Raw genomic sequence first — 25087 nt, 5'->3', positions numbered from 1 at the left:
GCACTCTATCACTGGCACCTAGAGCAGAACCTGGCAAAGAGAAGGTGTTTAGTAAGTTTTTGTTCAATGAGTGAATACCTTGAATACATCTTTAAAATACATTTTAGTATTTGGAACATGAATCTCCTCCCTGACTATTCTCTTCCCCAACCATTTCCTCATTGTTTTTCCATGCATATTATTCCAGATTAACTTTAAAATAATTTTGGGGTTCCTGGGTAGCTCAGTCAGTTGAGCATCTGGCTCTTGATTTAAGCTCAGGTCATGATCTCAGGGTCATGGAATCAAGCCCCATATTGGGCTCTGTGCTCAGTGGGGAGTCTGCTGGAGATTCTCTCCTTCTCCCTCTGCTCTCTCCTGCTCATGTATGCTTGCTTTCTCTTTCTTAAATAAATAAATAAATAAATATCTTTAAAAAATTGATTTTATCTAATTCTCCTTCCAAAAATGCTGTTGGGATTATTGTTGTCATTGCAATTAAGAAGCAGGGGAAATGATTATGGGAAGGTGGCTCTGGAGCCAGAGAACCCAGGTTAAACCCTGGTATTTCCACTCAGCAGTTGTATGGCTCAGGCAAATTATTAATCCTTCTGTGCGTCAGATTCCCTGTCCATAAAGTGATATTAATAATAACTCATACCACAAAAGGTTATTTTGAAGATTATGTAAATCAGTGTATGTATGTTCACATACATTAGAAGAGCTTGGAACATACCACACACTACATTCCTGTTTACTGTTAATTCATATTATTCGCTGTTACTAGTAACTAATGTTGTTGGATTAATTAATAGTGTTCCTTCCTCTCTTCACCAACATTGTTTTATTATTAAGATTTCATTGAATTTATAGATGGTTATGGGAATGAATTCATATATTTACATAATCAAAACTGTTTTTGATAATGTATATTTTTCCACTTACTATTCTTATTTTATGTCCCTCAAAAGGTTTTTTTTTGTTTTTGTTTTTGTTTTTTTGTAGTTTTCTCTCCAGACCTGGTACGTATTTTCTGAGGTTTATTTATAGGTACCGTAGGTATATGAGTTTATGCTTGCTCTTCAGTATGTTTTCTTAAATGTGTGGTTAGACTAAGTTATACATACATAAACAATCTTACCACCATCAGCCTGGGAATATTTGGCATATGATCTCATTACAGTCCAGCTTAACAAGATTTAACTGAAATTTTGTATTCGCTGAGAAGCTTGCTTCAAGTCATTAAATTAAACTCCCATCTAGACTCTCAATTGACAAGTTACAGGAACACTCCAAGAATACGCTTCATGATTTCCTTTGGGTGTTATTTCAGAATAATTAACTGAGATTAAGGAAGTTGCTATCTGAACTGAACAGCAAATTTTATTTACAGCTTCAGTTGGTGAACATCTTCCTTGATTCTGCTGTATTGAGCCCGGGAGGTGAAGGTCACATATTAAGGTCAGCATTACAGACCATGATCCTAAAAAACGGTCTCAGACTCCCTTCTGCTTATTAGATGGACACATATTTCTCAGCGCTTTCTCTCTACCCAAATATACTTATGATTTACCCAATAGAAACTTACTTCTATTCTGACTATTAATTTCAAGTGGGTCTGTAGCAAGGGCTCCCTGCTCATCTTGTTAGGTTTTCCTGTTCCATTCATACTTCTACTTATTGAGAACATTATCTCTTATCCTCAGCTCATTTCTCAAACTTCCAACACAGAAAAAACAGAAGCAAAAAAAAGGTCATTTCCACACACTCTAACCATCACATCTTCCCTTGCTTGGCCTCCTCGGCCTTCCTGATTCAGTGAATTAGCTGTCTGTGATCTACCCAAACTCTCCAGATATGTGTGGGATCCCATTTCCATTGGCTTTTGAAAGACCTTTTTTCTCTCTGACAGTTTTCCCTTCTCTCTCTTATTCATTGAATTTCCCCTTTCTGCATCTTACATTAGAAAACGTGCTAACACATCTTCCTTTTTAAAAACAAAACAGTACAAAAGAAAAACATCCCCCTTTAGTTAATGCCCTCATCTGCTTTACAGCAAAACTCATGTAACAATGTATTTGCTGCTTCAGTTCTTTCCTTGTAATGTCTAAAACCAGCTCCAACTAGGCATTCATCCCCTACCCCCCTTGCATGGAAACATCTCTTTGAGGTCTCCTGTCACCTCCATATTACTAAACCCACTGATCAGCCCTCATCTTCTGATTTGTCCTTTCAGAAGTGTTTTGCACCATGATCGGCCCTTCCATTTGTAAATACTTGTTCACTTGGCGTTAGATACACTGCTTTCATTTTGTTCTTTTCCTAAGTCCCTAGACCGTTCTGTTCACTGGATGTCTTCTGCCACTGGCTGCTGCTTTGCGGGTTCTTTCTCATACTCTGGCCTCCAAAAGTTAGCATGTCAATCCTTCAATTCTGGGACCCCTTCTCTTCTCTATGTATCCTCATCCCCTACGTTAATTTCATCTCAGCTCATGACTTTAAATGACGTCTAGAGCTACGTCATCTGCTGATTGCCAACAAGGTAATCGGGAACAATAATCACTCTGAGCAAAATTTAGGAAGAGGGACTACATATTTTAAGCATCTTAATAGTATAATACCTAATATGGTAGTGAACAGTTACTGTGCACTGATCCAAAAGGAATGCTTTCAATGGCCACACAGGGGTGAGAAGAAAAAAGTCCAAGTTCATGAGTGGGGATTCCAGTAAACCATACCCACTTTGGGTTATGATTCTGAAGGACTGTAACCTAGGAGTAAGGTGAATAAGAAGCCAGCCAATCCCCGAAGATCTAGCAGCCTATCCCAATGGCTATTGAAATGGCCCTAAAACTGAGCCTTGACCTTGAGTGAAGGTAGTCTCAGATGAGTACCATGCCTGGGTGTGTGTGTGTGTGTGTGTGTGTGTGTGTGTGTATTATAAGTATTAAGCACACATCAAAGATAAATTAGGCAAACACAGAGACCTGAATGGGATCCAGTAGAAACCTTGCCAGTGTTCTTGGAATCTGCTGATGCCAGTTTGGTGCTTTTCCTCCTTGAGGGGAACCTTGTGAGTGCCGCAGTTATTGTAGATATTAAATTGTGAGACACAGATTGTGAAACACTGTTTTAATATGAGATCTCCCAGAAGTGGAACCTAATCTGGGGATGTGAGTACAGCAGTTTACTTGGGTGGTGGGAAGTAGGGAAGGGAAGGTAGCCAATAGAGAGTGGTCTATCAAGCTAGCTTCCCCAGTGGGAAAGATCTAGGAGATATTGCAAAACACACACCTCAGGATAACTCTACCTAAGGGGGGAATGGAACTAGGATAGTACGACACCAACCCTGAGAACCTTTGGTTGATGGCTGCGCCCTATGATGGGGGTGGGAGGAAGAGGGTGGTAAAAATGCCCCAGCATTCTGAACTACTTCTGGCAAGAATAACCACGAACTCTTTCATGTTAGTGGAGGATATTTCCCACTGAGACTATCTCTAGCAAGATTGTAAAAGGGTATTTTCTTTTCTTTTGAAACATCATTATCATCCTTGATGTTTGTCCTAACTTAATAAAATATCATTTTCAATTTTAGGCTGTTGTGTGAAGATGATCTTCCGTGGGGAGCTGTCAGATAAGATTGCATTAACAAGTATAAAAGAATTTTGGAGGAACTATTTGATAGTTAGATTTATTCTACTTTTATTTTAAAGCCATGTAACTGTCTTATGCAACTGTCATATTGATTTTACATATAAATGTCAGTAATTGCACCTTCTAAAATTTTCCTCAGATTACTTGGGTATCTTTGGAATCAAAGCCAGTATTCTTATCCTTCTTATTTTTCTGATCATTTTTTCCAAAATTTAATTTCTTATTTCTTTTTGCTGCCAGGTATGTATTTGTTTGAGATAGGATGTAGTTCAAAATGTTTAACTTATACAAGTATTTTCATCTGTTCAAAGATTTTTAAATAATATGCCTCTGGTAATTTATGTATTTTCTAATATTGTGGATTAATCACCTTTCTTTAAATAGAAAAAAGATCTTGTTTTCTTTCAAAAAATCTTTTTTATTAGACTCAGTGAATTACATGCTTCTCTCGGTAAAGTCAATCAGAGCACAGTAGAGAAATAATGAAGTTACTAAAATATCAACAATGAATTTGGATATATATAAAGTTACTCAAATGCTAGAGGAAAATTAAAAGTTATATTCTGAAGTTTTATATTAATAATATTCTTTTTTGGGTGACTGAACCTCACATTTTAAATGTTCGATATCAGAATTGTGGCTAACCGATAAATACAAATACCAAAAATATGTGAGAATTGGCAGGTGACCCAATTCCTCTGTAGCTGATGTAGGATCGGTAGAGGATAACTGTCTATTTCAGTCGTAGGGCTGGGCCTAGTTGCTGAGTACTGCTCACTCAGTAACTGGACTCAACTCCCCTCCCCTCCCCATCAGACAGGTGGCTCACATCAGCGTGGGTTGGCATCTAATGGACTTAGGCAGTTCAGAAATTACTTACGAGGCATGGGTGAAGACATCACATGTGTATACTTAAGCACAGCCCTGGTAGAGAAAAGACATGCTACGCCCATAAATAAATTATATGGAAGTTATTTGTATCAGATGAAGGAAGTTTTTAGCGTGTGTCTGTTGCCACACGTGGAAGTAAGGCACTAGAACTCAGAAAACTTTCTGCCAAATTATGAAAAACTTTAGATGATTACTGAATTATTAATTAATCAATTAAAATATTTATTGAATTTATCAAAGATTTATTAAGCACTTAGTACGAATAAAGCACCACGTGAATTACTATGGAAGAGATAAAAAATGAAGTGGGTCTCCTAGGGCTTCCTTCCTATCTCCTCCCTGCTGAATCCACTGACCGTGACCTCCTGCAGACCCAGCTCTGCCCTCGCCCCAGTTCCTGAGTCTCAGTTTCAAACAGGCTGAGACTCTTCTTAACTAGCTTCTCTTCCCTTCTGCTTAAATTTGAAATTCTGTTACTGGCTCAGAGCTAGTGTCATAACTGTGGGATCTCCTATGGCTCCTCAAATGCCTTTTGCTCCAATTAGACCCAACACCAACTGGGCCCAGCATGCATGAAGCTGCAGCTCTCATAGAACTCCTGCCTCTTCCCCATTTGTAGACATGACACAAGAATAGGCATCTCTAGGGGTCTTTACCATTAGTTCTATGAATTCTGTAGTCGCCATCCATCTATTCATCCAGCCATCCATTCGTTCAGACATTCCATATATTTTAATCAGCACCTACTGTGTGTTCTGGTAAGTTCTTAGAAATGCAAAGAAAAAGGGAAGATTTGCACTGCATTAGGGATCCCAGGGATATCTTCTCACAGACTCAGGAATGAGTCTGTTGTACCTCCCGTAATGTTGCTTAAACTGAAAACCTAAGGAGGACTTCTCATTTCCCTGTCCCCGTTACCTCTTTCACCCCCTTATCCATTAGCCCTCTGCTACTGAGACGCTGTCATCTTTCTCCAGTATTTCAATAGTCTTATAGAAATGGTTGTCATTGTTTTGAATGAGGCTTCAAAATGAATCAAAAAGTTATTTTCCTTGGAATAAGTAATGAAAATGATATAAAAAGAAAGCTGTATGATTTTTAAAACATGAAAATAGGGACATTGGAAGTGGGGAGAACAAACAGATGAACACTTTCACAGCCACCAAATACATACCTTGAACTTTTTTTAAGTATAGTTAGCACACAATGTTACATTAGTTCCCGGTGTACAACTTAGTGATTTGACAAGTTTATACATTATGCTATGCTCACCACAAGTGTGGCCCCATCTGTCCCATTACATCACTACTACATCACTGACAGTATTCCCTGTGCTGTGCCTTTTATTCCCGTGAATTATTCATTCCATAACTGGAAGGTTATACCTCTCACTCACCTTTGCCCATTTTGCCCAACCCTCACCCACCTCTCCCCAGCAACCATAAGTTTGTTCTCTGTATTTATAAGTCTGATTCTGCTTTTTGTTTGCTTATTCATTTGCTCTTTTTTAGATTCCACTTATGAGTGGAATCATATGGTATTTGTCTTTCTCACTCTGACTTATTTCACTTAGTATAATACCCTGTAGGTCCATCCATGTTGTTTCAAATGGAAGGATCTCATCCTTTTTATGGCTGTGTAATATTCCATTGTGTACACATACCACATTTTTCTTATTCATTTGTCTATTGATGGGCATTTATGTTGCTTCCATGTCATGACTATTTTTTTTTAATTTTTTAAATTATATTATGTTAGTCACCATACAGTACATCCCTGGTTTCTGATGTAAAGTTCGATGATTCATTAGTTGCGTACAACACCCAGTGCACCATGCAATACGTGCCCTCCTTACTACCCATCACCGGCCTATCCCATTCCCCCACCCCCCTCCCCTCTGAGGCCCTTAGTTTGTTTCTCAGAGTCCATAGTCTCTCATGTTTCATTCCCCCTTCTGATTACCCCCCCCCTTTCTTTGTCCCTTTCTTCCCCTACCGATCTTCCTAGTTCTTATGTTCCATAGATGAGAGAAATCATATGATAGTTGTCTTTCTCTGCTTGACTTATTTCACTTAGCATCATCTCCTCCAGTGCCGTCCATGTTGCAGCAAATGTTGAGAAATCGTTCTTTCTGATAGCTGAGTAATATTCCATTGTATATATGGACCACATCTTCTTAATCCAGTCATCTGTTGAAGGGCATCTCGGCTCCTTCCACGATTTAGCTATTGTGGACATTGCTGCTATGAACATTGGGGTGCATATGGCCCTTCTCTTTACTACGTCTGTATCTTTGGGGTAAACACCCAGTAGTGCAATGGCTGGATCATAGGGTAGCTCAATTTTTAACGTTTTAAGGGACCTCCACACTGTTTTCCAGAGTGGCTGTACCAACTTGCATTTCCACCAACAATGTAGGAGGGATCCCCTTTCTCTACATACTCTCCAGCAATTGTTGTTTCTTGCCTTGTCAATTTTTGCCGTTCTAACTGGCGTAAGGTGGTATCTTAGTGTGGTTTTGATTTGAATTTCCCTGATGGCTAATGATTTTGAACATTTTTTCATGTGTCTGTTAGCCATTTGTATGTCATCATTGGAAAAGTGTCTGTTCATATCTTCTGCCCATTTTATGATTTGTTTATTTGTTTCTTGTGTATTGAGTTTGAGAAGTTCTTTGTAGATCTTGGATACCAGTCTTTTATCTGTAGTATCATTTGCAAATATATTCTCCCATTCCGTGGGCTGCCTCTTCATTTTTTTGACTGTTTCCTTGGCTGTGCAGAAGCTTTTTATCTTGATGAAGTCCCACAAGTTCATTTTATCTTTTGTTTCTCTTGCCTTTGGAGATGTGTCATGAAAAAGATTGCTTTGGTTGATGTCGTAGAGGTTGCTGCCTATGTTCTCCTCTAGGATTTTGATGGATTCCTGTCTCACATCGAGGTCTTTCATCCATTTGGAATTTATCTTTGTGTATGGTGTGAGAGAGTGGTCAAGTTTCATTCTTTTGCATGTAGCTGTCCAATTTTCCCAGGACCATTTATTGAAGAGACTGTCTTTTTTCCACTGGATGTTTTTTCCTGCTTTATCAAAGAGTAGTTGCCCGAAGAGCCGAGGGTCCATTTCTGGGTTCTCTATTCTGTTCCATTGGTCTATGTGTCTGTTTTTGTGCCAGTACCATGCTGTCTTTGTGATCACAGCTTTATAGTACAGCTCGAAACCCGGCATTGTGATGCCCCCAGCTTTGTTTTTCCTTTTCAACAGTTCCTTGGCGATTTGGGGCCTTTTCTGGTTCCATACAAATTTAAGGACTATTTGTTCCAGTTCTTTGAAAAATGTCCTCGGTATTTTGATCAGGATAGCATTGAAAGTGTAGATTGCTCTGGGTAGCATGGACATTTTAACTACGTTAATTCTTCTGATCCATGAGCATGGAATATTTTCCCATCTTTTTGTGTCTTCTTCAATGTCTTTCAAGAGTGATTTATAGTTTCTAGAATATAGATCCTTTACGTCTCTGGTTAAGTTAATTCCAAGATAACGTATGGTTTTTGGTGCTATTGTAAATGGGATGGATTCTCTAATTTCTCTTTCTTCAGTCTCATTATTCGTGTATAGAAATGCAACTGATTTCTGAGCATTGATTTTGTATCCCGCCACATTACTGAATTGCTCTATAACTTGTAATAGTTTGGGAGTGGATTCTTTTGGGTTTTCCATATAGAATATCATGTCATCTGCGAAGAGAGACAATTTATTTGTGTGTTTGTTTGTTTTAAGTAGGCTTCATGCCCACCATATAGCCCAACACAGGGCTTGAACTCACAGCCCCAAGATCAAGAGCTGAGATCAAGAGTTGGACACCTAACTGACTGAGCCACCCAGGTGCCCCCATGTCTTGGCTATTGTAAATAATGCTCAGTGAATATAGGGGTGTACATATCTTTTCAAGTTAATGTTTTTGTTTTCCCTGGGTAAATACCCAATAGTGGAATTATGGGGTCATATGGCATTTCTATTTTTAACTTTTTGAGGAACTTCCATACTGTTTTCCACAGTGATTGTATTAATGTGCATTCCCACCAACCGTACATGAGGGTTCCTTTTTCTCCACATCCTGGCCAACACTTGTTGTTTCTTGTCTTCTTGATTTTAACCATTCTAACAAGTGTGAGGTGATGGTTTATTGTAGTTTTGATTTGTATTTCCCTGATGATGAGTGATGTTGACACATCTTTTCATGTGTCTGTTGGCCATCTACATGTCTTCTTTGGAAAAATGTCTATTCAGGTCCTTTACCCATTTTGTAATTGAATTGTTTGGTTTTTTGGTGTTGAGTTGTATGAGTTCTTTATATATTTTGGGTATTAACCCCTTACTGGATATGTCATTTGCAAATATCTTCTTCCATTCAGTAGGTTGCCTTTTAGTTTTGTTGGCGGTTTTCTTTGCTGTGCAAAAGCTTTTTATTTTGATGAAGTCCCAATAGTTTAATTTGCTGGTGGTTTCCCTTGCCTCAGGAGACCTATCTAGAAAAATGTTGCTATAGCCAATGTCAGAGAAATTACTGCCTGTGTTCTCTTCTAGGAAGTTTATGTTTTCAGGTCTCACATTTAGGTCCAACAGTACACTGTGTTCATGTTGAAATTTAATATAAATATTTTCAGGCAAAATTAGTAGAATTAAAATGTGTACGTTACAAACCATTACAGAAAATAAATGCAAACAAAAGTCAATACAGTAGGAATAGAGGAAGGAAACATAAAATCAGAAAAATTGTAAGAAAGTAACAGATATAAGATCCATTATGTTATCCAGCTCACAAGAACACACCTGAAATTAAAAGACCCAAGATATATGCAAAGAAAAGAATGGACACAGCTCTAATAAGTGAATGCAAGCAAAATTTATGGGGTTCTTATGGCAAAATGAATATCAGACATGATAGAATTTAAAGCAAAGAAGCATAAAATGGAATAAGAATTATTCTATAGTAATAAAAATATTGCATAAAATAAAGATCCAATTGCTTTATATTCATTAGATTGTACATTATTTAAGTGTGTTAAAACACAAGGCCTTATAAACATAAGGACAAATAAACAGAATCAGCTCCACTAGAAGATTTATGACCAATTTCTGTCTTTGATAAATATGATCAACAAAAAGTAAGACCATTTATTATTTGAACAATATAATCAAGATAATTTTAAAAGTTCGTAATAGACAAAGCCTTATGAAAACCTCATTTTCATTTCCAAAAGAAAAAATTATAGAAATTACATTTAATTACTAGTCATTAAAAATATTAAGTATAAAATACAGAATAAACAAATAAATAAATTGAGAAATTCAAAATGCTGTCCTAAAATGCTATTAAACTTCAAAGGAAATAAAAAATATAATTATTATTTGGAAAATAAAAAATGTAAACATGAGCAAACAGTATAGGTGTTAGAATCAACGACATTTTATATGCACCTGTCAACTGAGAAGCCAAACTGAATGTACAGATCAGCATGACTAATTTCAAATGGCCAAATGAACCCCTAATTTCTTTCTGCAGACTTGCTCCTCCCACAGTCGTCCCTGTCCTAGAAAATGGCGCCATGATATACTCAGTTGTTGAAGTCAAAGATTCGACGGCGCCCTTGACTTACCTCTTACCCTCACACATCCACCTGGTCAGCACTACCACCCAAACATATCCTGAATTCTGTTACACCTCGCCCTTGTCCATGCCACTGTCATCTCCCAGCTGGACCACCTCATACAGGCCTCTCCCTGTTTTCCCTGCTTCTGTGCTTTCCACTTTTGATTCCTTCCTCATACAAAAGCCAAAGTGACCTTTTTAAAACATAAATCAGATCATTTTATTCTTATGCTTAAAACCCATCAATGGCTGGCTTTTCCTAGCATATCCCATAAATGTGGCTTGTGTAAACGAATTGCTTCCAGAAAAGCCTCAAAGCTGTGGGATCAGTAAGTCTGTTTTCACAAAACTTGCCTGATGCTAAGAATCACCTGGAGAGAGCTTGTTAAAAAACTAGATTCCCAGGCCACTATCTGCAGATTCTAATTAGATGTTGTGGAAATGTGTGTTGTAACAAGTACCCAGAGGTGTGAGAAACATGGAGTAAATCAGTTAAGGGTCTAATGAAAAATCAGGAAACACTTAAGTACTGAAAACGTATACAGGAAATTTATACAGCAATGTACCTTATAGGAGTAAATCAGGAAATGTATTACATGGGTAATAGAAGATCTAGGATGCCAAAGAAGGGAGAGTAAGACCACCCAGAAACCTGGAACATCAGGCGGCTACCTCCACTCCCAGGACAGAGGGAGGAGATGGGGTGGGAGGAAACCACACACCAATGTCACCTGGAAAAACCAGACCTGCAGAGACCTCTTGGCAGCCATAGAGTAGACTCTACCACTACTGGAGACGTCATTCACACAGATACGGACTGTGGGAGAGGCATCTGGAGCCTCTTTCTTAGTCCACCAGCTTCCCTCCAGTACTTCCCATTGGCCACAACCAGCTGGAAGCCAGGTGACATGGGAAGCTGGGTAATGAGACCTGGAGGGTCCATCTCCCTGAACTCTACAGAGTAGAGCAGAAACAGGGCAACAGGTGCGTACAACAGCAAATAGGCTCAGCACCTGTATCGTGAGTTTGGATTCCGTTCCACATCCTCATGAAAATACCACAGCGGCCTCTCCTGAAGAGGATGAAAGCCCATTATTAACGTTAAATTCTTTTAAGGGCCAATCTCCATTTGAAATTTCCCATTCTCCCACGCAGGGGCAAATTGTGAGTAATGGATTGTGCTTCGTGTAAATAATGCCTTCTAAGAGGACGTATAAGTGCTCGGTGATCCTGGATGCAGAGTCTAAAACGTCCTTCGTGGGGGACAGCGGGGAGCTAGAGAAATGTACACACATCTGGAGCTGACAGGCAGACAGGAGCCCAGAAGAACAGATTAGCCAAAAATTTACATGTCAGCGTTCTGACAATAAGTTTGTTGACCAGGACGCACATTTACACAGTTCCCAACAGAACTGCATGTCATTAGTACTTTCAGAATGAAGTTTGGGGTGAGGAGGAAGCAATTTAACTCTAATAGTAAATATATATATATTTTTTTAACCTAGGAATGAAAGAAATATTTTCTTTCAAAAACTACCACTCCCCTGGACTTAGTCATTTTGTTAACATCACACACTTTGACTAATGAAAATAAGAGTACATTGAGAATATTGCTGTTTTGCTGAATTGAGAAAAAAAAACCCAAAACTGCAGAGATTTCCATCACCTCCTATGCAGAGTTCAAGCACCTTAAAATAAAGTCTCCTAAGACCTGACCTCTGCCTGGTTCTTCACCCTTGTTTCCAGCTATTATCTGCCCAATATTCTGTGCTAGTTTCTGTGGTCATTGACCTTCCTGTCCTTGTTCAGGCTTTCTTTCTGTCCCTGGAATGTTCTTCATTCTCTACATAATCTCCCATCTTCTAGCAAATTCCTGCTTATTCTTTAAAATTCATATCAAACCTCACATCCTCCAGGAAGCCTTCCCCATGCCACCAGGATACGCCCCTCCCACCACTGGGCTTCCATACTAGTATAGGCATATATCTGTCAATTGCGCTTTCTCCAGTGTATTTTAATTGCTTGTGTGTCTTTCTCTCTCCTGAGATGATCAGGGATAATTTTTCGATTTATCATTCCATATCTACCTCTTATCCTATGTTTGGCACATAGTAGATGCTCAGTAAATATTCCTTGAGAAGATTCAATGGCGGTAATAGCTGACACCATGGTACAAAGTGAAAATCCAAGAAAAGAGAAATTTACTTCTGATTTTCCTGAAGACTATAATTTAAGAAGCCAGGGTAAATTCACAAGGAAAATTGAAAGGTTGTTTCATATTTTGTTCCTCACAATTATTTCTAGTTAGATTCCTTGTCCTTTGCCCATGTGCTCTTTTAATTTATCATTATAGCAAGTCTTCATCTGGAGCGCAGTGACTGTTTGCTCATTCTTATTCAGCCTCATATAAATAACAAGTGGAACCATGTGAAATCACTGTTTTGTGGGTCAAAAATAGGCAGGTATAGGTAGTTTCTATGGTTCAACCTGAAGATAAGGATCGAGAGCTGGGTCTCTCTCCCTTGTGTCTGTTTATTGAATTTTACCCAGCACACCCAGTCTGGGTTTCACCATCTTAGTGATTTCTATAGTTGGGAAAGCAACCATATACATTTTGTTAAAGTCGAGGTACATGGAAAAAGCCCAAACAATCATGGAATATTCCTCAGGCATGAAAAAGAATGAAATGTTGCCATTTGCAACGATGTGGCTGGAACTAGCGGATGTGATGCTAAGCGAAATAAGTCAGTCAGAGAAAGACAAGTACTATATAATTCCACTCATCTGTGGAATTCAAGAAATGAAACAGATGAACATAGAGGGAAAAGGGAGAGGCAATGGTAGAACAGACTTTTACTATGAAGAACAAACTGAGGGTTGCCAGGGGTGGGGGGATGGGCTAGAGGGGGATGGGCATGAAGGAGGGCACTTGTTGAGATGAGCCCTGAGTGTGTATGTAAGTGATGAATCACTAAATTCTACTCCTGAAACTAATATTATACTATGTGTTAACTAACTGGATTTTAAATAAAAACTTGAAAAAAAAATTAACTACATTAAAAAAAATAAAACAGGATGTGAGGGTGATCTGACTAGGACATCTGTCGCCCCATTGATTGCCAGGGTTGATTGGGCTGATCTGGCTGGCGGCTGTCCCCTTCCTCCCTCACTGCTCCATGTGCATCCCTCCCAAAGCTGCATGCTCAGTGGAAGAGGATGACCCTGACAGAGGAGGACTGTTGTTCGGTCAAGGGTATGGGAGTAGCTGCGTTCCCCTGCTAGAACCTCCAGACAAGCTGTCAAGTCCATTTGTAGGAGAACATAGGGTAGTCAGGTTTCCAAGACCAGATACGTCCAAATGAGGCACTGCATGTGGCAGTCTGCCCTTCTAAAATAAAATAAAATAAAATAAAATAAAATAAAATAAAATAAAATAAAATAAAATAAAATAAAATAAATTAAATAAAATGTAAAGGGAGATCATCTCAGTGCCGGGTGCTGCCCGAGGAAGTCATGAGACTTCATCCTGGGGTAGGATTTCATCAAAAGCTGGACAGTTGTCTGCCAGGAAGGCCTTAGAAGGGACTTTCGCCTTCTATAGAAAAGGGGACTTTGGTTACTACCTCCATGCTCACTCTCAACTTTCAACTGCATGAAATTGCATGACTCTGTGAGAATTAAAGTAATATCACATCATTAAAATGTTAATTTGTACCTTTGTGCCTGTCCCACAATTGAATTTTCAGGAAGCTGATTACATTTCTTTATATGGATTCAGGAAACCATTATTCCCCATGATCTAATTTATTGAACATATTTTGGCCCTTCCAGCTTGTCCATCAGTCATCCCTAAACACACTCAGTACGAATGATGAAGATGTTTAGTGTTAAGGAACATCACTTCCTAGAGGAAGGGCGAGGCTAGCACTGCAGGTACAGTAGGAAAACAACCAGCAGTTTTTCAGGACCTGAGCTTGCAGTCCTCTGCTGGGGAAAATCAGGTCTCATCAGAAGCGTTTTACCTGCTGTTCATATAAATACTGGTGTTAAGATGAATTTTGGTGTTAATATGAATGTTGGGGTCAATATTTTTCTTACTGATTTCTTAGTTCCTCCTAACTTTTAAACTTAAAAGAATCTTTGGAATGAAATAAGCTGAAAATATCTTTTAAAAATAAAAAACACATTTAGATTCTAGTGCACAGCAAATTCTCTGTGAAGAAAAGTTCCAAATTTGTGATTCTATTTGCATTTCCATAAACACAGTGAATCTTTGTCTGAGCTTATTATGTGACAAATAACAGTGTTAGAAACGGGGTGTTTTAAGACTCTAATTATGCATATGCTCCCATTCTTGTTAGTGCATTTACAACGCGAAGCAATACAAAATTTGTACTTTTGGCTCAAGAGCTTTTTTTCTTAAAACTGACAATTTAATGATTTTTTTAAACTAACATTGGCCTCATTTAATGTAATTAAAATATTAAAAAAATTAAAAAAATGCAAAGGTGTCACTGCTCCTTGGGAAGAGATATGAGCTGGAGAGGAGCACCCAGCATGTCTGTGAGGGTGTGTCCTGGGGACAGCTGCCTGTGAGGGGGAGGGAAGAGCTGAGCCAGGAGCAGGATCAGTGATCACAGAGGCTAGGACCCAGGCTTCAAGTTCTCAAACTCCCATAAGGGTACCAGGTCCCACTTCCAGAACTGTAAAGGCCACATAGTCAAGGACCACAGATGAATTAGCGGTACTTGGTGTGGATGGATGTCCTTCACCTGAAAGAAGAATTGGGCAGCCCACATATGCATTTGGGGCTCACCGTAACCACGTTCCCATCTCTCTGGCGTGGTCCATTAAAATTACTTAAATCTAAGTAAAATTAAACCTTTAGTGGCTCAGGTACGCTAACCACATTTCAAATGTTTGGGAACCCCCTGTTGGGCTGCACAGAACGTTTCCTTCATTGCAGAAAGTTCCAGCAGACAATGCCGCTCCACCCAAAGGTGCAGCCACATCTCCCAGAGGCCCCGCTGCCTCCCCGAGACACTGCAGGAAGAAGGGGCCGGTTCTCACTGCCCTAACGTCTGCAACCTCTCCCTGTCCTCCCCTCGACTGGATGTGTCACTGTTTAGTCCCCTCAGTTGTATCTTTTCCTTCATGTTTGATAGTCATATGGCTTAATAAACCAAAACTGGGCTCAGTAGCTACCAAACAGTGTGTCCATGTCCTCAAGGATAGGCCAGGAAGGTGGGGGAAATACTTGTATTCATCACACTCGTTCAGTTAAAGAACAGGAGGCAAACTCAGTTTTCACATTAAAGTAGTGTACACACATACCTTACCAACATTAACATCTAAAAATATAACATCAATCATTAGCCAACAAAAAATTAATGGGACACAAAATTATAACATTAATATATTTTAAAATGTGGCAAATAAAACATGTTAGAATTAACCTCCTCCTCCAAAAACCCCCCAAAAAACAAAAAACAAAAAAACCAAAAAACCCGTGTTTGACGATAATAGAATCTGCTTTGTTGGGCAAACCTTTCCATGAGTCATCTCCTTTAATTATTCAGTAAACATTGCATCGGTAGCTTTAGTTGCTGATTCTTCCACAGTATTCTTCTCTAAGTTTTTGTTCTGCAGACTACCTCTTTTAAAACGCTTCTGAACAAACTCTTCCAGACTTGAAATGTAGTGTCCTTGGTCCCTGCAGTTTTCACTGCTCTTTCCTCCCAGAGTCTCAGCACAAGTCTGGCCATTGCACAAACTATGCGTGGTACTTACAGGTATTTTTCCCAGTTGGATGTTCAGTAGACATACTGAAAGGGTGGGATTCTAGCAGATCTTTCCCTTCTGCATCACAAGGGGCCCTCCCATGAGATCTGTGGGAAGGGAAGGGCCAACCTATTGCATCTTCCTCTGCGTAAGGGAGCGGCATGAAATCACACACACAAATGGATTGAATTGTTGTCAAATATGATAGATAAATACACAACTGCACTGTCTAAAACACTGGTTCTTCTTCCACAACAGAAGGATTGCCATCGAGGGGTGGTTATCCATCAGGCATTCACCTCCCCAAATTTGATGCTACTGTTCCCCAGGCTAGGATTCATTACCTCATTTCTTCGTTCACCATTCATTTCCTTAAACATTCAAGTGACAAACAATGGGATACGCTTTCTGGGGCTCTGACCAATGGGACATACAACCAACAATTGCGAGTCAAATGGGAAACAGATTACCCCATCTAATAATTGGATTAAGTGGCCAGTGCTCTGACGTAGAGGTTTGGTAAAGCTTGGATTGGAGAATCTGGCTTAAGATTCAGGCTACCTCGGGGCTACTGATTTCCTTCCCAAACATGGATAGTGAGTCCAGCATGCTTGCCTGAGCCTGCAGATGGGAGTGTGGGTGGTGACCAGACCCTAAAAGTCCAAAGCTAGTCTGTTTCCTCATAGATCTGACCACTGCTGTACAGTAAGTGAAGTCTCAGGCCCAAAAGAGGAGCAGCAGATGTCCCTCACCTGCAGAGTGACCCTGCCCACTAGTGAGATGTGGCCAGTAAATGAAGTACTTCTTCCCCAAAGAAAAAGAGCTGATTAGGGTGGAGAGAGGAATGTACACACTCCAGACCTCTCTCTTCCCTGCAAAGAAAAGGCTAGAAGCCCCCTTCTTGGTCAGTGGACCAAAACGACATGAGAAGAGTTTTAAAGTTCCTTTTCTTTGCCTATAAATAATCCTTGTCTCATAGGAACACTGGGAGGTAGGGGTTATATAAAACACATGAACTGCCTCATGTAGGCCGGCATGTGTCCAGCATGGTGTCTGGGTCTAGTAAATGGCCCCATATTCTCTTCTGCCCCTACACTCTTATACCTTTGAACTTCCTAAGGGAAGGTGCTGGGTGTAAATAATCTTTGTTATATGTTTGTTGAATTAAACCAATCAGTTTTATTTATTGAGAATTCAACATGCTTAGCACTGAGCTTATTTGTTTTAAAAGAAGTGGAAGAATTACAGAATTTTTCATACCAGAAGTGGCCTTCAAGCTCATATCTCATGGGGTACAGTGTGCAGGGAAGGTAGGGATCCGAGTTTCCAGCTCAGCGTGCTTCCCACTGCAGCACATGTGTGGAGCGGGACAGCTCAGAGGCAGTGCCTCTGCCACATCTCTATCCCCAGCCCCTCAAGTGGTGTCTGGCATGTCACTGGCTCTCAGAAACTATTTGTTACATGAATTAATTCACCATATTCCCCCTGCTTGGCCTTTGGCAAATGAAGGATAGCTTGTGGCTTTGCAAGAGTATGGTGCACAGATAGAATTTGTGATATAACTTGCTCATGCCACATACAGAGGCTTAAGGTTAGACTTTTTTATGGAATATGTACTGAAAATTAAAATGTTTTCGCTTCTTAAAAAATATGGAGGTAGTGTATATTTTTGAGGATCTATCAGAGAGTGATGTACCACTTAGTGCATGTTGTATTTTTATTTCAGGTAGACGGAGTAATCACACGTTGGCGACAAACATCAAAGTCTGGGGAAAGTACCTTGGACAGCAGCAGAGAGCCCGCAAACCAAAGGTACCACCTCCCCAGCTGTCTTGAGCTTTTCATAGTTCTCTTCATTGTCATTTGGTGGCTAGAATGCACCCTCCCCAAAGATACAGTTATTTAAAGTTTACAAATGATTCATGCTGTGAATGTTAATGTTTATTCCCAAAATGTAGACTCTCTATTTATAGGGCTCTTGATCCCTAAAAAACAAATCTGTGTATATACACGCCCCAATTACTTGTGACGACAATGGTTAAGATTGGTGATGTCAGCACCAGGGACCGCTAACATTGACTGAGCACTCACTTTGTATCAGGCACTGTTTTGTGTGTTTCACCCATATTAACACGCTTCATCCTTCCTAGTTTTGTCCTCAGTTTACAGATGGGGCAAATGAGGGAGAGAAGTTTAGAATGTCTGAAGGTTGGGTAGCCGTGACGTGTTGGGACAGCTCGGCTGAGCCCTGTTCATAATGCTACTCACACTGTCCATTCACGGCCCCTATGTCACGTTATAGATCCTAAAACTCTCAGGGCTGCAAGGGCCAAGAGGCCCCATCATGTGCCCTCCTGTCGACCTCCTACTCACAGGTCATCTGTGAGCCTGTGGGTCAGCCTCTCTCCCAGCGGCTCCCTCCCCGCTCTCCATACTCCCCGGTGGCACGAAGTCTCTCCTCCATTCCTCACTGAACATTCTAGCTCTGCTGCCTGAAGACCCTCAGAACAAAGCCCAGCTCCTCTGAGCCGTGGCCTCCCTTAAAGTATTCTGGACAAAGCTCTCCTTGTTTGAGTTCTTCCTTAGAACGCACATCCCAGGCCTTTCGACTTTCCTGCTACTTGTCATGATTTCCAGACTCTAACCATCCAGATGGTAAAATCTATTCTGAACCCAGGCAAACTATCTTTGTGATACAAATGTATATGCTGAAATTATCATCACAAAAATACCTGAACAAGAGCTATATTTACGTCTTGCATAATACAAGCAGTCAGGCGTTCGTATATTCCAAGTCAACTGGAGAAGTTTTGTGGATTTTCAAACATGGGGTTTGTCTGAACAACAGGTGTGGAGTTGAATTCCTTTTGAAAGGGGGGTTGCTGGTTTGAACCTTGGGGACCCACTCTCGTATTTCCTAGCTTAGTGGCTTCCATGTCAGATACGTGTGTAACTTACAGGGATTCAAGGGTGTTATGCTATTATGAATATTCATGGCCATAATTAACCCCCAGCAGCATCCACACATGTAAGGAGTGTGAATCCAGTTTGCGAGGGATCATAGGAATAGGAAGCCAAGTCATGGCAAACAGTGTGGAGCTAGTTTTCAGACCCCAGGAAGATCACCATTATGGTGATTGCTTCCTACGTTACGCTTGCAAAGCCTCTCTTGTTGGTTTTTATCGCTGAGAAATAATCACCTCCCAGCCATACATAGCATAGGTATGGAAGGGTGTTCATGGCGCTCCTTAGTCATTGACAAACTTCACCATGCACATCACCCCAGCCTCTGGCTGGGAGATCCCATGAACCGAACAGCTGCCTATAGAGGCCGCACGTGGGAACACAGTCAGGCAGCTGTGAGTTTGAGGGGGAGAATGGCAGACCTAGCGATACACCTCTCACAGCCAGAGCGGCCCTTTCCTCTTGCTGTGCCACGGAGCGACTGGAGGGGGAAGATCAGTAGGGTAAGATTCCGTTCCTTGGGACCAGAGGGGATCACGTTTTGTAGGGAGGGTAACCAGTTCTGTGAACGCTTGTGGTCCCGTGACACTGTCTGATCAAGGAGGACACATAACTTGCTCAGAATGGGTTTATTGAGTGTTGAGTGCCTAGGCCGTGCTACGTGATACTCCCCAACACCTGTCTTTCATCTTCAAAATAACTACAAGAGAAATCTGGTTATTCCTAACAGACCGAGGTTCAAAGAGATTAATTTGCCCAAGATTACAAAGTTACTAACTAATAGTAGAGCCAGAATTATAAATCTTAGTCCATTCTTGGGATTGCCTTCCTACTGATTTCACTGTGTCTTTTTTTTTTAATAGACCTTTTTCTGTAAAGCAGTCTTAGGTTCACAGAAAAATTGAGTGAAACGCACAGAGATTTCCCATGTGTCCAACTGCCCCCACTCGTGCACAGTCTTCCCCACGGTCAGCATCCATCAGCGGACTGGTATATTTGTAACAGCTGTTGAACCTACGTTAACACACATCGTTATCACCCCAAATTCATAGTTTACATTAAGGTTCAAACTTAGTGTTCTTCGTTCTGTGGGTTTTGACAAATATATAATGAAATGTATCCGTGGTCATAGTATCATACAGAGTAGTTCCCCTGTCCTAAAAATGCCTGTGTTTCACCCATCCCTCTCTCCCCCACCCCCACCCCTGGCAACTATTGCTCTTTTTACTGTCTCTCTAGTTTTACCTTTTCCAGAATGTGCTAGAGTTAGAATCATATCGATGTAGCCTTTTCGGATCGACTTCTTTAACTTAGTAATATACATTTAAGCTTCCTCCATGTCTTTTCATGACTTGCTAGTGTATTTCTTTTTAGTGCTGAATAATATTCCATTATCTGGATGGACCACAATTTATTTATCCATTTGCCTACTGAAAGACATCTTGGTTGCTTCCAATTTGGGGCAATTATGAATCAAGCTGCTATAAACACTGTGTGCAGGTTTTTGTGTGGACATAAGTTCTCAACTCCTTTGGGTAAATATCGAGAAGTGTGATTGCTGGATCTCATGGTTAAGGGTATGTTTAGTTATGTAAGAAACTGCCAAACTGTCTTCCAAAGTGGCTGTACCACTTTACATCCCTGTTAGTAATGGATGAGAGTTCCTGTTGCTCCTCATTCTTGCCGGCATTTGGTGGTGTCAGTGTTCTGGACTTTGGCCATTCTAACATGCATGTACTTGTATCTCCTTGTTGTTTTAGTTTGCATTTCCCCGATGACATATGGTCTGGAGCATCTTTTCATTTGCTGATTTGCCAGCTGTACATCTTTGCTGGTGAGGTGTCTGTGAAGGTCCTTGGCCCATCTTCCAATCACACTGTTTTCTTATTGTTGTGTTTGAGGAGTTCTTTGTATGTTTTGGATAACAGTCATTCATCAGATGTATTTGCAAATATTTTCTCCCACTGTGTGGTTTGTCTTGTCATTCTCCCAAGATTGTCTTTCATGGAGCGGAAGTTTTTAATTTTAATGAAATCCAGCTTGTCAATTATTTCTCTTATGGTTCATGCCTTTACTGTCGTACCTAAAATGGTATCGCCACACCCAGGGTGGGTTAGCTCTTCTCCTGTGTTCTCTTCTAGGAGTTTTACAGTTTTGCATTTTGTGTTTAGGTCAGTGATCCATTTTGAGTTAATTCTTGTGAAGGCTGCAAGGCTTATGTCTAGATTCATGTTAAATATACCCATGTTGTATTAATTTTTTTAGGTGTGTGGTATTTTGATGCTATCATAAATGTGTTTTTGTTGATTGTATATAGATTTGCAATTAATTTTTTATTGTGGTAAAATACATATAAAATTCACTGTCTAAAGTATCTGAAAGTGTGCAACTCAGTGGCATCTAGTATATTTGCAATAATTTACAAACATCCCCGTTATGTGATTCACTTTTGTGTTTGACTTTATACCTGGCAACCCTGCTGATCTCTCCTATGATTTTATTAATTTTGTTGGTCCTTTTGGATTTTCTACGTATCTACAGAGAATGATGACTTTCTTTCTTCCTAATCTTGTATCTTTTGTTTCTTTTTCATGCCTTAGTGCAGAGGGAAAGGCATCAGTACAATGTGGAATGGAGATGAATAGCAGGCATCTCTGTCTGATTGCCAATCCCAGAGGAAAAGCTCAACATTACACTATTAAGTCTGAAACATTTTATTGGTTTCATAATCTGTGCTTTCATATTCCAAACCTGAGGTTTTTAGTTTCTATCTGTGTTCTTGTTGCTTCTGCTGGTTCTCAGGCAGAGTGCCCCTTTTTCCTTGACTGCTTGTTAGTTTTGATGGCAAGCTGCTCCATTGCCTTAGAAAATAGTTTGGGGGCTTCTCAGAAGCCTGGGAGGTCCTGAGCCAGGGAGCACTGGCATGTGTTTGGGGCAGACCCTACTTGAGGGCACTGCCAGTTTGGAACCACTTCACTCTAAATTCAAGATCGATGGTTTTTAACCATGGCTGTGACAACTCAGGCCTTCTCTGCCCCGCTCTCCTCACAGTCCCTGGGGCTATGGGCAGAGTGCGTTTACTTTTCATTCACTCTTACATGACAGAAAAGCCTTCTGGTAGAGAGGGCGTCTGTCAGACTGCCCACCTGACACTCTCAGGGCCTCGACCTCTGTTCTCAGACTCCATAAGGCCAGCAAGACCAAAAAGCACCACTTTAGGGGTTCAGCAAATTCCTTCAGAGCAAAGGTGGCTTCAGGGATCCACTTCTTCCCTGGTTCTGCCTTTTGCTGAATTCTGCCCTGAGGGTTCCTTATTATCTTATCACATCTTTCATGATCTCCCTAAAGTTTTCAATGGGAGGCAGGAATCTTTGGTCCAAATATGCTAGCCTTCCATATTACCAGAAACAAGTTCTTTCCTTATGTTCTTTAATAAAAGGAATCAATCTGTCATGTGTTTTATCCCTAGTGATTTTAGACCCTTTCTTTTGCTTTCTTCCACGGTAATAAAAATATTCATTTTGTCTTCCAGTTATCCTTACTAGACCCCAGAGGTTCTGGTTCTGACCGTCAGGTGGTGGGTAAAACTGGTGATGGGCAACCGTTGGGCCCCTGTCACTTCAGGTGTCTGACATTGAGGGAGGAAACAGCAGAGGACAAAAGCCCCTCTCCTCTCTATTTTGGGATTAATATGATCTGCAGGTACTCCTGGCCTATCTGCTCATTGTCTTTTACCCAGAGACTCATGACCAGTTAAAGTCCTGCATGCAAATTATTTCTCCCAACATCTGAAGGGGGTGAGTGGCAGAGAACTGCCTCTGGCTGAGTTCAGTGTTTATTGCTAATATCCAGAAGTTGTGGCCCAAGAGGTATATGCCTGGAAGAGAGATAGGCTGCTTTTCCTCAAAGTCAGCATACTTCTAATAGATGAATTCAGATATCTAATTCAGATGAATTCAGATATCTTAATTAAGCCATAGATATGATAGCCTTTTAAATAAGAGCATGAGAATTAAAAAGTAAAGCTATATTTAATAATGACTATAACGTAGGTCTTTGGAAACTGTAATTTCCCACATAGTTTATAGCACGCACTCTGGGTCTTCGGAATATTTATGCTTTATATCCTTTGTATACATTACACTTCCCTTCAATGAGTCCATGTGTGTTAATCAAAATACTGAGAAAAATTAAAAACTCGAGTGCCTTCAAGGGCTAGGCAGCCAACAGGAATGAGGGGGAAGGGTTACAAGAACAACAGAGAGTTTACACTCTCCAGCGTAAGTCGAACCTCCCTCCCCACCATACCCCGTGTCTGAGGACATCAGTGTGGGGCTCCTGGATGAGGCTGACTGTGATTTTTCTGTAGGTCAAAGATGTCTTATTTAATTTCAGGATTGCACAGTATAATATTTTTTCATTTATTTTACGTGTATTCAATAAAGCTGTATACCAGAGATACAAGATGAAAAAGTCAATATAATTGCTTCAAGAATGCCGGTCTAATAGGGAGAACAGACCAATAATGAGACAATTACATGATAATGTGATAAATGTTCTGTTCGAGCTCTATGCTGTGCTATTATATGCTACCAGGAAACATACCTCTTTGCAGAGACAATGGGATGGCTTGGGGCTGGAATAGAGGAGGCACTTACTATATTCTGTCGAAAGACTGACTGTATGACCAGTACAGTGATTCCGAAATAGTTTGACTGATTATCAAAGTCACTGGGGAGACTGATATAAATACAGAGCACTGTGCCTAACCCCAGACCTACGGCCTGAAGTTGGCAGAGAAGCAGCCAACTGACCTGTATTATCTAGAATGTTCTATATGACGCAGCATGGGAATCTTTCTCGTTCTGTTTTCACGTAACTGTCGCCAAGAGAACTGGGTGTGGCAGCAGGAGTAGGATCTTGTGGGGGGAAGTGGTGGACAGAGCGTTCTAGGCACCTGAACGTATATAAATGTCCCTCGTGCAGGCTGGGTCATCTAAAACAGGGTCCAGGAGCCCAGTAGCTACATTCAGGGGAAAGACCTGCCCCTAGTGGTTCTGTTACTGATCCTGGCTGTGGGGTTTGCCTGCTGTATCGTGTGAAGATTGTCAGGTGTGGGGCACCTGGCTGGCTTAGTCAGTAGAGCGTGCAACTCTTGATCCCAGGTTGTGAGTTTGAGCCCCATGTTGGGTGTAGAGATTGCTTAAAAATGAAATCTTCAAAAAAGTAAGTAAATACAGAGTCTCAAGCGAGCAGAGTCTCCAGCCGACCTCCCTTCGCTGTGTGTGCAACAGCACTTTCCTTCTCTGCTCTTTCTCCTACAAGGCTCCGAGCTACCCGAAACCAGGGACAGTCTCTTATCGCGGTGTCTCTATGCTCTATGCTCTGTAAGCATCTCTATGCTCTAAGGATAGCACTTGCCCATGTTTGCTGAATGAATGAATGAATGAATGAATGAATGAGTTGACTCTGTTTGAAATTTCACTTAAAATGCCAGCTCAATTTCCTTTTGCTGTTTTTGCTGTTGTAGACACAAGCAAGTTGAGAAACTAGAAGTAGACCCTAGCAAGCATTCCTTCCCTGATGTGGCTCACATAGTTCAAGAGAAAAAACACAGGCCCCGAAGAATTCAGTCTGAACCCAAAATTACAGCAAATGAGGAAGATCCCGACTTCGAAGATAACCCTGAAGTGCCTCCATTGATTTGAAGCATCAGGCTGCATCGACGGACCCACCAAACCCAGTTCTGTTCCTTGCAGCGTGTGTGCAGACCACTGTGGGGTAAACACCGAGTTATTTATCAACGTTACTACTCCAGTGTTTTAGCTTCCGCTCTATACAGTAATATTCTTAAACTAGTTTAAAATTCAAATGTATACCTTAAAATGCTATAACTCATTTGTCTATAATAAAATGCTGGCTAGTGCAAATGTTCCGTAAATCATGGAACTATTATATTAAGACGTTGATTTTCAATCACAGGACTGGCTGCTAATGCAGAGAAATGAAGTCAGAGATAAAAGGTCTGATTATTAAATTGGTACTTCAGCAAATTGGTCAAGCTCAGAAGTTAAAACTGTAATTTCAGATCGAATGGGAATGCTTTAATATGATTTCAGCAGTGTTTCAATTTTCTTCTCATGATTATTGGTGGTAATGCCTTGGAAT

The 25087-nt window shown here is 40.5% G+C and overlaps 1 protein-coding gene across 1 annotated transcript in view; it reads left to right on the top strand.

Moving 5' to 3' along the window:
- The window catches only part of DNAAF11 (dynein axonemal assembly factor 11), a 71889-nt gene extending 47017 nt beyond the window's left edge, over positions 1-24872 (top strand). The window contains exons 11-12 of the mRNA XM_008684142.2: positions 17682-17767; positions 24450-24872. Of these exons, the coding sequence (XP_008682364.2) occupies positions 17682-17767; positions 24450-24627 (264 nt within the window). The 3' untranslated portion in view covers positions 24628-24872. The remainder of the gene's footprint in view (positions 1-17681; positions 17768-24449) is intronic.
- The last annotated feature ends 215 nt before the right edge of the window (positions 24873-25087 follow it).

This window comes from Ursus maritimus, unplaced genomic scaffold (genome assembly GCF_017311325.1).
Source record: "Ursus maritimus isolate PB19 unplaced genomic scaffold, ASM1731132v1 scaffold_9, whole genome shotgun sequence".
Taxonomy (NCBI): domain Eukaryota; kingdom Metazoa; phylum Chordata; class Mammalia; order Carnivora; family Ursidae; genus Ursus; species Ursus maritimus.
This window is presented reverse-complemented; position numbering and strand designations above follow the sequence as displayed.